This window comes from Eschrichtius robustus, chromosome 14 (genome assembly GCF_028021215.1).
Source record: "Eschrichtius robustus isolate mEscRob2 chromosome 14, mEscRob2.pri, whole genome shotgun sequence".
In the NCBI taxonomy this organism is placed as follows: domain Eukaryota; kingdom Metazoa; phylum Chordata; class Mammalia; order Artiodactyla; family Eschrichtiidae; genus Eschrichtius; species Eschrichtius robustus.
This window is the reverse complement of record NC_090837.1, coordinates 99,449,257-99,462,582: the sequence shown is the minus strand read 5'-3', so window position 1 is coordinate 99,462,582 and position 13,326 is coordinate 99,449,257. Positions and strand designations below refer to the sequence as shown.

The 13,326-nt window shown below is 48.7% G+C and overlaps 1 protein-coding gene across 9 annotated transcripts in view; it reads right to left on the bottom strand.

Moving 5' to 3' along the window:
- The window catches only part of ATP9B (ATPase phospholipid transporting 9B (putative)), a 252,828-nt gene that overhangs the window by 28,548 nt on the left and 210,954 nt on the right, over positions 1-13,326 (bottom strand). For all 9 annotated transcript variants that reach the window (XM_068562639.1, XM_068562640.1, XM_068562641.1 and 6 more), the window contains one exon: positions 6-167. In XM_068562639.1, the coding sequence (XP_068418740.1) occupies positions 6-167 (162 nt within the window). The remainder of the gene's footprint in view (positions 1-5; positions 168-13,326) is intronic.

The window sequence follows — 13,326 nt, the reverse complement described above, 5'->3', positions numbered from 1 at the left end:
CGTACCCTGACGATGACCCCCATCCGCTTGCTCTCCGAGGTGAAGGGGAAGGTCTGCAGGATGCAGTAGGTCAGGATCTGGCCGCCGGGGGTCCTCAGCTGCATGGACGTGAGGTCTCTGTTGACCAGAGTGAGGCCGACGCTCTCCGTCCACTGCACCAGGGCCACCTGCGGGAGACCAGCGAGACGTGAGGCCACTCGCTCCCCGGGGAGGGGCATCAGGCCAGCGGTCAGTGAGCTCGCCGAGATGCCACCAAAAGACGAAACCGACCACGTCCAGGCCCTGCTGTTTCTGAGGCCGCGTCTAGTATTCGTTACAGGGAAGCGATACACGGCGAGACAGAGGGCCTTGGTCTCGCCGTCTAAGATAAAGGCCGCTGGTGAGCACACTTGGGTTGTGATTTGTGTTACCAGCGGCCGACAGCCAGGGTTTAAGATCTACGCGGAGCGCCCGCCGGGCTGGGCGGCTCAGAGAGCAGGCGGGGCTGGGCTCGAGGACGCCCGCGACAGTGACGCCCTGAATCCCTCGTGCGCCTCAATCGCGGACCAACTGGCGACTGGGGGCGCCACGGCCAGCACGTCTGCAGGGAGGGCGGGCCCGGGCGCCAAGCCCGACTCCGACAGTTGGAAGCCCCGTGACCTGGCCCTTTGCGTACTGAGGCTCAGCCGCCCGTTCTGTGGAAGATGTATTTGCAAACTGTTCTAAAGGGGAAACGATCAAAGGAGGCTCCCTGGCATGTGGCAAGGACTCAAAAATAGAAAGTATTCTTACTTACAATCATTTATTATTTAAACGTAAAAATCTTAAGTGGAAAAGTAATTTTTAAAGTTCACCATTTATGAATAGTAATTTTTATGACAATAAGCGTTTTCAGAAAAAAAATTCAGTTTGTCTTTAAAAGCAACCTCACTGCGAGAAATTCATGACGTGCTGCCCCCGCCGTGCAGGTGAGGACCCCGCGGCCGGCGGGCAGTGGCTCCTTCCCCCTGGGGGCTCTGGGCCTCTCCCGACCCTGGCGCCTCGCCCTCGCCTGCAGTGCCTTTCACCACCTGTGCTTTCAGCGTTTGACCTGGGGTTCTGAGAAGTCATATCATTCAAGAGCCTTTTAAATTCTGTCTAGTGTGCAGATGTTACTCGTCTATCCGAGTCATTCCTGAAATCTCCCGTCTGACGAGATCCTCAGCAGCTCTGGTGCCGAGGTGAGACCGCTCAGGTCGGAATCCTCGAGTGCCGTGTACCAGCTCCATGAATCTGGGTGACAGGCTGCACCCCTAAGCCCCAGTCTCCTCGTCGATAAGATGGTGACGACCTCCCAGGGTTATGCTGAGGTCTGACCCACCCGTGGGGCATTTGGCACTTTGATGATCAATTCAACGTCAGGGTTTCACCCTCCACCCTTCCTCACGTAAGCCATTTAGGCAGAGCGGGAATCACTTTAAAAATGAGGTTTTCCAAGTAATTTCCCACAAATATAACTGCAGAAAAGTCCCGACAAGCTTGTCAAGTGTCTGACATCGGGGGGTGGGTGGCATGCTGCGGGTGGACAGAGCGTCCGAAGACAGCGAGGCAGACAAAGCCAGCGCGAGACACTTTCTGGGGCTGCAGGGGCGCCCCGTGGGGCGGGGGTGCCCTGGGGCAGAGCCGAGGGCGACACTTTCAGTCGCCTGTGCCGGTCCCTTGGTGCCTGGTTCCCCACACACTCCCACATGGCTTCCCTGAAAGGGGTCCAGGACAGATGGTACCCAGCCTCTCCCGGACAGGGTGACTTTAGTTCCCAAACATTTTCTACGATTTTGCAAAGGACCTAAACAGACAAGCAGGACTACTGTTTCAGAATAGTAAAGACACATACCTTTTTATACGGTTTTAAATTACAATTTCGTCTTATTTTATATGTAGTCAATACATCAGAATTCACCTTATAAAAACCTTTGGTATTTTAAAAAGTTTACATGGTAGCGTCGGCCTGTGATAAACAGGTTACGGCAACTTTGGAGAAGCAGGAGTGGGAGTGAGGGTCACGCTGAGGGGGGTCCTGGGGCCCCGGACTTGCAGCTGGTGTCTCGAGGGAGCCCTGCGCCGACCAGGCCCAGGATGCACGTCCATCAACCGCCAGCAAACAGCCCCGGCTCGAGCCCGGCCCCCAAGCCCAGGTGGGCCAGGCCAGCTTGGGAGTGAGAGCCCACCCCGGACAGAGAAGGCAGAGGCGAAGGAGGGACGTCCTCCCCGCAGCTGGGCAGCCCGAGGGGGAGGCACTCACGCACGGGAGCTTCCAGCAAAGGAGAGAACAGACCGACGCAGCACCAGACGGCCCGACAGCCCAGCGGCCGAGGCCGCAGCAAGGCCGCCCGCGGTGGACGCTCCCGCCCCGCTGCCCAAGGGGACACTGGCTGTGGCCACCGTCCCGCCCGGCAGCGGGGCGTCACAACCAGTCCACGAGGCCGCAACCAGGGTCTCCACGAGACACGTGAGCGCAGCCGGCTCTGAAGGCCGGGCCCCCGCCGGACTCCTGACCCCCGTGCCAGTGTCCACTGAAACGGCTCCTTCCCAGTCCGTCCTGGTTTGCTGGCAGCAGTGGAGACGCCTGTCAATATTCCTGATGTCGGAGTCGAGCGCTGGCTTACAGGGCAGATGACATCAGCTTTCTAGGGGCCCTGACAGTTCTGGGGTCCCACGAACGCATTAAATGTGACACAGTGAGTCACCGTGGAGCTCGAATTAGAAGCCGCGTGCCCTGGCTTTCCAGCGCGTTACTAGGATGCTGAAGAAGGCCGGGATCCTGACATGACGCCACGAGGATACAGTACTATAATTTAGAGCATCAGTGATATACTCCAAATTACAGCACTAAAAGAATACACCTGGACGTCAGCACGTCGAGAGGGGGCAAGTCAACAACTCTGCAACCCCAGTGCAAATGTAAAGCGAAAGTGAAACTCCATATACTATTTCTATACGACCTCTCTGTGTCTGCAGATGACCCAAGACCCCAAGGTTCGCTTTCGGTTTACACAGTGAAAGGCTACTATTACACTCTGACCTGCAGACTGCATCTTCCTGCGAACACGCTCTCATCTCACTGGGTCCCGCTGCAGTCAGGACCCGGGTTTCTCTATCTGGTGACTCACACCTGTTTACTGTTTAGTTTATGCTTGGTTTCATAACCCACTGGGGGTAGCGACGTGTCAGAGAAGTCCGCCGGGCTTCTGCTGCCTAGCCCAGCATCGGCACAGCTGTTCCTGGTCAGTAAGCATGTCAGGTTTCGCTATATAATGCCAACCAGGAGAAAAGCGTTCAAGCACTCGACGCGATGGACGCTTCAGTTCTCTTCTAACGTCAGTTGCTTAGCGCTGGGCAGGATTCTCTCTGGTGATGTAAAATTTAACATTTCTGAACAGACTGATAAGCCGGCAGCCACGAAGGGGGGACGCAAACATGCAGAACTTCCCGCCACGCGCTCGGCACCTCAGTGGAGGCCGCCACGATGCCCATGGCGACCGGAGGGTCCCCTTGCGGCTTTGAGCTTTGCCACCTGGCCCTGGAGTGCAGCGGGGCTGGGGGAAAGTGGGTCAGGATGCGGGCTGCTCCCTCTGTGCGTCCGAAATAAATTAGAGGTGTTCCTTTCAGAAGGCTCTGAAGAGTCACTTACATCCAGTGATACTAAACGTCGAAAGCAGAGGAAGGAAAATTTCTAAGGAATGGGCAGTTTGACTCTATTTTCTTCCTGAGGACGTTTAAGCAATTAGACCAAACACACGTCTTGAAAGCATGACGCCGCCCCTACAGCAAAACGAACAGCACCGCTGCCGAGGGTGGAGACTCGCCAGGCGGCCAGAGCACAGCGAGGAGTGGAGGCTCTGCCGGCCAAGGCCTCCCCTGGAAGCCCCGCGCAGGCCCGCTGAGAGCAGCCCACTCGGGGTCCCCCGTGACGGAGCCGACCGTCCAGTGACGGAGCCGGACAACAGCGAGCAAGCCTGCGAATGGCCGCGGGACGACCCCGCCGGCCGCCCGGGCCTCTGCGGCCACACGCCACCAGCCGCCCTCCAGCCTCGCCGGGGCTGCCCGCCGGCTCCCCGTCACCGTCCCCCAAACCCCCCGTTCTCTCCGCTGTGGCTCCCCCTCCCTCCACGCTGACACGCCCCCCACCCACCCGGGCCGCCCCCAGCCCCAAGACCCCCGACGCCTGCTGGGCTCACTGCTCTACCCTCAGGAACCAGCACAAGACATTTCTTGAATCAGCGAGAACTAACAATCATGATTTAAGGTGATTTAACAGTGGCAAGTTCAACGGGACACTGAAGACAGGCGTGAAAACACAGACGGAGTAGTTTCTGGGTGCTGGCTTGTGAGAGGCGGTCTCCTAGGTCCCGGAAAGAGATGGAGATGAAGCCCTAGTCCAGTGTGATCTGGGCTTCGAGCGTAAGAAACCTGATTCTCGCCCTGGGATTACTAGTTCACCTCTAACCATTTCTTCACATGCAAAAGGCCAGTCACCCGAATGAAGCGCAAAGCCTTGCTATTTTGTGGCTTTACACAGTCAACATGCACATCTGTTTTTGGTGATGTAGTTGTTCAAATCTTTTGCTTCTGTGTAAACAGAGCGGTCGTTTTCTCATGACAGAATTTTGGGAGTTCTTTATCTATGTTGGCTACCAGTCATTTATCACATATGCATTTTGCAAACATATCCTACAAATCTGTGGCTTGTCTTCATTTTCTTAACAATGTCTTTCGAACAACGTAGGATTTTTACCTTTAAGTCTAGTTTATCAATTTTTTTCTTTTACAATTTGTACTGTTTGTGACCTACAAAATCATTGCCTAACTAACTCAAGCCTACAAAGGTTTTCTTCTAGAAATTTTATACTTTTGGTTTTTCATTTAGGTCTCTGACCAATTTGAGTTAATTTTTGTAAGAGTGAGAGAGATTAGTTTAGCCTCTTTTTACATATGGATGTTCAAATGTTCTGGGTCCCCTAGAGAAATGGAAATAAAAACAAAAATAAACAAATGGGACCTAATGAAACTTAAAAGCTTTTGCACAGCAAAGGAAACCATAAACAAGATGAAAAGACAACCATCAGAATGGGAGAAAATATTAGCAAATGAAGCAACTGACAAAGGATTAATCTCCAAATATACAAGCAGCTCATGCAGCTCAACATCAAAAAAACAAACAACCCAATCCAAAAATGGGCAGAAGACCTAAATAGACATTTCTCCAAAGAAGATATACAGATTGCCAACAAACACGTGAAAGAATGCTCAACATCATTAATCATTAGAGAAATGCAAATCAAAACTACAATGAGATATCATCTCACACCGGTCAGAATGGCCATCATCAAAAAATCTACAAACAATAAATGCTGGAGAGGGTGTGGAGAAAAGGAAACCCTCTTGCACTGTTGGTGGGAATGTAAATTGATACAGCCACTGTGGCGAACAGTATGGAGGTTCCTTAAAAAACTAAAAATAGAACCACCATACGACCCAGCAATCCCACTACTGGGCATATACCCTGAGAAAACCATAATTCAAAAAGAGTCATGTACCACTATGTTCATTGCAGCTCTATTTACAATAGCCAGGACATGGAAGCAACCTAAGTGTCCATCATCAGATGAATGGATAAAGCAGATGTGGCACATATATACAATGGAATATTACTCAGCCATAAAAAGAAACGAAATTGAGTTATTTGTCGTGAGGTGGATGGACCTAGAGCCTGTCATACAGAGTGAAGTAAGTCAGAAAGAGAAAAACAAATACCGTATGCTAACACATATATATGGAATCTAGGGAAAAAAAATGGTCATGAAAAACCTAGGGGCAAGATGGGAATAAAGACACAGACCTACTAGGGAATGGACTTGAGGATACGGGGAGGGGGAAGGGTAAGCTGGGACAAAGTGAGAGTGGCATGGACATATATACACTACCAAATGTAAAACAGATAGCTAGTGGGAAGCAGCCGCATAGCACAGGGAGATCAGCTCGGTGCTTTGTGACCACCTAGAGGGGTGGCAGAGGGAGGGTGGGAGGGAGGGAGATGCAAGAGGGAAGATATATGGGGATATAAGTATATGTATAACTGATTCACTTTGTTATAAAGCAGAAACTAACACACTATTGTAAAGCAATTATACTCCAATAAAGATGTTAAAAAAAAATGTTCTGGGTCTCATTTATTTAAATAATCATCCTTTCTGCACTGGATTTCCTTGGCATCTTTATAAAAAATCAACTGACATTGTGGTAACAGAAAGTCTTCCAATCCATGTGCACAATATAGTTCTCATATATAGACTGTCCTTGATTTTTCTTCATTGTCTTACACTTCCCAGCATACAAATCCTATACATATTTTGTTAGATCTACCCTTAAGCATTTCATGGTTTTTTTTGGGGGGTTTTTTTGGTGCTTTATAAATGGTACATTTTAAAATGTCAATTTCTAATTGCTCATTGCTAGTATATACAAATATGAGTAATTTTTGTATATGGATATCATAATGTGCAACTTTGGTAAACTCACTTATTAAATCTTAGTAGAGAGTTAAATTTTTGGTAGAGCCTTTTTGGGATTTTATATGGAGACAATCATATCATCTATTAAAACAAAAGAGACAGTTTTGTTTCTTCCTCTTTTCTGGTCTACCCAGGTTTAATGTAGTTCTTTAGACTCCATTTTGCTAATATATATTTTTCCTGAACATGGTTATTTAATGAGGTTTTCAAAAATAATAGCATTTGGGCTGTGTTTTAATATACTCTCATAAAAATTTAAGCTCATCTATTATACACTCTTCATATGCATAATTTTATGTGTGTATTCTTAGTCTGCATTCACTGTTTTGTACTATTTACTATTTTTGCCAACAGTTTTTCCATTTTATTTACCTTTCAAAGGATCAGCTTTTGAATTTACTGCTTATTCAATTGTTACTTTCACGTTTTCCTTTATCTTTTCTTTCTCCTACTTTCCTTTGGTCTTGCCTTTTTCTTCTAAACTTTTTAGTTGGATGCCAACCTCATTTGTTTCATTTCTTTTTACCAGTGCACAGCCCCGGTTTGATTTGCAAGGCACTGCCTAACACATGAGCCGGTGGAGGTGGAGTTTCCATCTGCTGACCACTCCCGAGGGGTGGTGTCTGAGCGGGAGATGCTTGGTGTTCACATGGAGGCTGCTTCTGACCACTGGCCTCCCCTGACCACGGCCCCTCTTGGGATGTTATCCCCGTATTGGGTCAGATTGCCGCTACATGTGGTCCTTCTAACAGAAGAAGAAAGCTGCTGGGGGCGGGTGGAATTTTTAGGTCTTTGACTCAGAATTCATCTCAGGAGCAGTTAACACCCTGCTGCTTGCTTTCCCCATTGGTGTGGCCCTCCCAGTGGAAGGGGCAGAGGAGGTGCCACCTCTTCCTGTTTCCTTTGGATGCTGTCAGTGATGGTACAGGCCATGTAAGAATGACTATTTCTCTAACTTAGCTTTAAGACATTTCTAACAATGTGATTATTGACAATAATACAAAGGTCAAAATAATTAAAAGGTGAGTGTAAAAATTATGTATCTAAGTGGGAGCCTAAGCTAAATCTCATCCAGAGGCCAAGTTAGTAACACACTTGGGTAATTGTTGTCACAGGCAATTGGTTTATGCTTTCACACTTCTCCACGCTAAGTAACTCGTGCGGGGCGAGATTTTATTAATTTTCTCTATAATTCCATTATTCAGAAATTTCTGTTCTATCATTCTTTTTTTAAATCAAAGTTTCCTTTTTTCCCCCTTTTTACATTTATTTTATTTTTTTATTCATTTTTGGCTGCGTTGGGTCTCCGCCGCTGCGCGTGGGCCCTCTCCAGTTGTGGTGAGCGGGGGCCGCTCTCTGTGGCGGTGCACGGGCCTCCCATTGCGGTGGCCTCTCTCCTTGCAGAGCATGGGCTCTAGGCACACGGGCCTCAGCAGCTGTGGCTCGCGGGCTCTAGAGCGCAGGCTCCATAGTTGTGGCGCACGGGCTTAGTTGCTCCGCGGCATGTGGGATCTTCCCGGATGAGGGCTCGAACCCGTGTCCCCTGCATTGGCGGGTGGATTCTTAAGCACTGCGCCACCAGGGAAGCCCTGTGCTATCAATCTTGGAAAGCCTGGGAGACGTTTCCTTTTCCACATTAGCGATTACACCCGTACAACTGCCAGCTATGCTCCAGGGACACATTACTTAACCGCGTACTTTATAAATCATAATTCGATCACCGACATGTCTTCATTTTCAATTGTGGTACTACCATCACTGTTATAATTTACTAGAATTATGAACATAACGTGAACCTGATCGCCTGGAAAAGCTGCCAGTCAATACTCATGGCAGGCTGTGTGGCTCACGCTCTGTCCTGCTCCTGAGGGTCACGGAGCGGGGCTCACGTCACAGACAGGGACCTGCTCCCCACAAACATGCTGACGCCACACCACAGCGAGTCCTGCTTCAATAAGCAGACACCATAAAGTGAATTTAAATCCACAGCACACTGCATACGTTAGAGTAAATCAAAAGCAATGCTGTTAAGGGTGGGACGCGCTTCTGTTTTTAAGTCATCCACTCGTGGTTTGTCATAAACTTTAGCTGATTCTTGCACGCAAATGTCCACATGAGCAGATGATACCTACACCCTGAAATAATACTTAATATAGAAATTATATATGTGAGGGACATGGCCACAGAGGAGAAAGGATGTTACCAACAGACAACAAGTTTACAGGCCTAAGAGTCATTGAAAATCAAGGCCAATCAATCTTTTTGAACCAAAGCGGCCAGGGGTCTTGGGGTTGCGTCGCACTGGCCTTGCTCACTCGAGGTGACGACCTGGCGCCCGAGGCGCCGCCCCCTGAGCTGACTCGGTGGCGTCTGTTGGGGACACTGGCTCCGTCTCAGCTTCCTGCAGCTGCACTGGACACACAGCTCACGAGGGCTGGATTTTAACTTTGTCCAGGAATTTCCAGGAACATGTAAAGTTTGCTAAGCTGGAGTCTGCTACGCTGAGGCTGTACAGGCAAAGTGATAGGCAAGCGAAACTTTCTACGCTCTTGGAGAAAATGAAATATTGACCACTTATCATAAGAAACAGCGACCGGGGCCTAAGTAGGCTGCGGGTTCTGAATCCGAAATCACTCCTCTCGCTCTGACGTTCCAGCACCCACTGCACATGACAGCTCCAAACACACACGTCACTGCAAAGTGCCCAGTGACCACACCTCAGAAAGCCTTTAACAGCTTAAATTCCCCAGAATTCCATTATCTGTATAATAAAAATGCATTTGTGCACATGCACAGGTAAGGTAGGAGAGCCTCTCTGTTTTCAGGAAAGTGAAAATGAAGAACTGCTGCAAGATCAGAGACTCAAAAACCAGCACGTTCTACTCAATAAGTCACATTCTTTCTGAAAACTAAGATGAGATGGGCTTCCCTGGTGGCGCAGTGGTTGAGAATCTGCCTGCTAATGCAGGGGACACGGGTTTGAGCCCTGGTCCGGGAAGATCCCACAGGCCGCGGAGCAACTAGGCCCGTGAGCCACAACTACTGAGCCTGCATATCTGGAGCCTGTGCTCCGCAACAAGAGAGGCCGCGATAGTGAGAGGCCCGCGCACCGCGACGTAGAGTGGCCCCCGCTTGCCGCAACTAGAGAAAGCCCTCGCACAGAAACGAAGACCCAACACAGCCAAAAAAATAAATAAATAAATAAATAAATAATAATAAGATGAGAGGACACAAGGGCCATAAGCAAGTAGGGATTATCAGAGAACAGTGTTGATGCAGAGCGTATAAAGCCAGTTAAGTCTCCTAAATGATAAGGTTGCTCATTAACCGTACACATTGTGATCGGTCAAGGCTGAGGGCAAACAGAGAACATCAACTGAGCCCTTTCCCTGAAAAAAGCTCCAGGGTGCAATGTTCTAAGCACTTTATTCAATAAAAAATGCTTTTAAAACAGTACTTTGGTGATTGGGAAACACTGCCATCATCCGTCAACCTAACTGCAGCAAAGTTCAATAAGCGAAATAATGAACCGTTCAGATGATTTTCCTTGGGCTTTGGGGACCTGCAAACACTGCATCAACTGAGTGCTTTAAAAATTATGATGAAGTTGAGTCTTTTCATTTTTAGATTTAAAAGACGTGTTAGGGATTTCTTAAAGGTTACTTAATGGTATGCCACTTTTAACCATTGCCCAATTTCCAAAAGTAGGAAGAAATTTTGAAGTAAAAAATCTAAATATAAGATTAGCAGTTTCTATTTAGTTCTGGAAATCTTGGAATCAGTGAAACCCCTCTCTATTGTGAATTCCTAATTTAAGATTTCAAAAGTGCTATAACATAAAAACCTAAAGATAAACAATCTCAGGTATTTTCAACAAAATTTTAATTTATTTTTGGGAGGTAATAAGGTAAATACGTACTACAGGATTTTTGAAACTTCCAATAAAATTTTCCTTGGGAAACATCTGTGGTCTAAGTTTCCCATGCTCAGGACTGGGAAAGCACACGTTTTCAGTATGTAATCACGTGGAACTTGAGAGAATCTCTAGAATGCTAGACTATGAAAAACAGTGTGCTTAACCCTTCCTTTGTAAGAAAAAGAGGTGGTGCATTTCCTCTCAAAGAGCGTCACGGGGACCCGGTACCTGTCTCAAGGCCGACAGGGCACGGCAGGGTGGCAGGGGCAGCTCCTGTGCCTCCTAACGACCCACCCCATCAGCCGAGGCCGCCACAGCTGCTGGGACCACTGAGCTGTGCCGTCCTCCGAGGTTCCCTGTCACCCAGTAAAAACACTGGTACACACACACGATTCCAAAAGTCATACTGAGCTGTGGCTGCAAAGAGATCTTCACACACCTATTGGTCGACATAATCTAATATAAAAGCAGAGCGGTGGTGACGATGAAGGGGACCCTGAGCTCCCGCCCACCGCGTGACCTGGGACGTGGCGCCTGGAATATGCGCCCTGAAGACAGCGGGGTGCTTCCACACCCCCTGCTTTCCCCTCTGTACGACGGCTGAGCTACCCTGTGGAGCGACTCAGCAACTGACCACACCGCAGGCAGGCCCAGTTTCCAGGGGCTCTCCTAACACTTCCTGGGAAGAGAGGCATGGCGACTCACTAAAAGGCGAAAGCATCTAACTCCGAGACGCCGCCCAGCTAACCCACAGGGAAAGCTCCTCCCGGACCAGCTGGGGATGCAGGGACGGGCATGCGGCACCGAGGCCCCGTGTCGACGAGGCTCATCTCAGGTCACCACCACACCTTCCGGCCCCCCTCCAAGCGGACCGGCAGTGCTGTCCCACCACCTCCCAGGCCTGGGGTTCCGTCCGCCACGATGCACAGAGCCCAGGTCCCGGAAGACGGAATGAAAGCACAGACTCTGCACGTGACAGGAGCACCGCGTGGCTGGGACACGTCACACGGCGCGGACGAAACGTCCGAGGGCACTGGGAGGACGAAGCTGGCGAGGCCACAGTCACTTGAGATCAGGTTCAGAGCTGCTGCTTTTCCTTCAGCTTTTTCATTCTTTCTGGTTGAATACCAAAACTCTGATTCATTATAAAAGCAGTACGTTTACTGTCACCGCTTCAAATAATAAACAGTGCTTGGAAAACAGAATGCCCCCGTCACCCCCGTCACCGGGGTGCACCCAGCCCACTAGCTGCTCGAGACCAAGACGAGTGTTGGCATCGGGCAGAGCTGGACACAGGCCGGGGACAGAGGTCAGGCCCGTGGGCACCATGCGAGCGGCCGGACTTGAGTGCCTCATGTCTGGAAATCACCGTGAGGTCCAGGCCCACTTCGTGAAGCAGGCAGGCGTTAGGTCCTGGGCAGGCACCACGGGCTCTGGTGCAGACGGCTGCCAGGAGGAGAGCTGCAGGGACAGTGGCACAGCTGCGCGCAGGAGCCCCTCGAGAGTGAGCTGGGGAGGGAGGTCTGTCCTGCTGTGTGGCGCCGGGGGCGGGGCCTGGAGAGGTGTCCTCAGGGAAGGCTCCCTTGGCTCCTAACTCTGGGCACCAAGACTGGACGTGTGACCCCGAGGTCACAGCGGTGGTGACAACCACAGGGAAAAGAGGAAACGCTGAGTTTCAGTGGAGATGGAGGACCAAGTGGGAATGTTCTCAGCTTTCCATGTTTAAAAAAAACCAAACTTTCATCTTTTTGGCTGTTTTTTCACCACCTATAAGCTCTGACGTGACTAACAACATGTTATAATTTCTAAATTGACAAAACAAAAGTGGTGCTGGGAAAACTGGACAGCTACATGTAAAAGAATGAAATTAGAACATTCTCTAACACACCACATACAAAAAAGAATCTCAAACTGATTAAGGACCTAAATGTAAGACCAAAAACCATAAAACTCCTAGAAGAAAGCAGAGGCAGAACTCTCTTTGACATAAATCGTAGCAATATTTTTTCAGATGTCTCGTAAAGCAAAGGAATAGAGAGCAAAAGTAAACAAATGGGACCTAATTAAGCTTAAAAGCTTTTGCACAGCAAAGGGAACCATCAACAAAACAAAAGAAACAACCTAAAGAATGGGAGAAAATATTTGCAAGTGATCTGACCGATAAGGAGCTAATATACAAAACATAAAAACAGCTCATACAACTCCACATCAAAAACAAACAACCTGATTAAAAAACGGGCAGAAGACCTGAAGAGACATTTTTCCAAAGAAGACATACAGATGGCCAACAGGCACATGAAAAGATGCTCAACATCGCTAATTATTAGAGAAATGCAAATCAAAAGCACAATGAGACAACACCTCACACCGGTCAGAATGGCTATCATCAAAAAGACAAGAAATAACAAACGCTGGCAAGGATGTGGAGAAAGGGGAACTCTTGTGCACTGTTGGCGGGAGTGTAAATTGGTGCAGCCACTGTGGAAAATGGTATGGAGGTTCCTCAGAAAACTAAGAATAGAACGATCATATGACCCAGCAATTTCACTCCTGGCTATGTATCTGACAAAAACAAAGACACCAATTCAAAAAGATACATGCACCCCAATGTTTGTAGCAGCATTATTTACAATTGTCAAGATATGGAAGCAACCTAAGTGTCCATCAACAGGATAAAGAACGGATAAAGAAGATGTGGTATATATATACAATGGGATACTATGCAGCCATAAAAAAGAGTAAAATTTTGCCATTTGCAGCAATGTGGATGGACTTGGAGGGTGTTATGCTAAGTGAAATAAGTCAGACTGAGAAAGACAAATACTGTATGATATCACTTGTATGTGGGAAATCTAAAATATACAACAAACTAGGAAATAT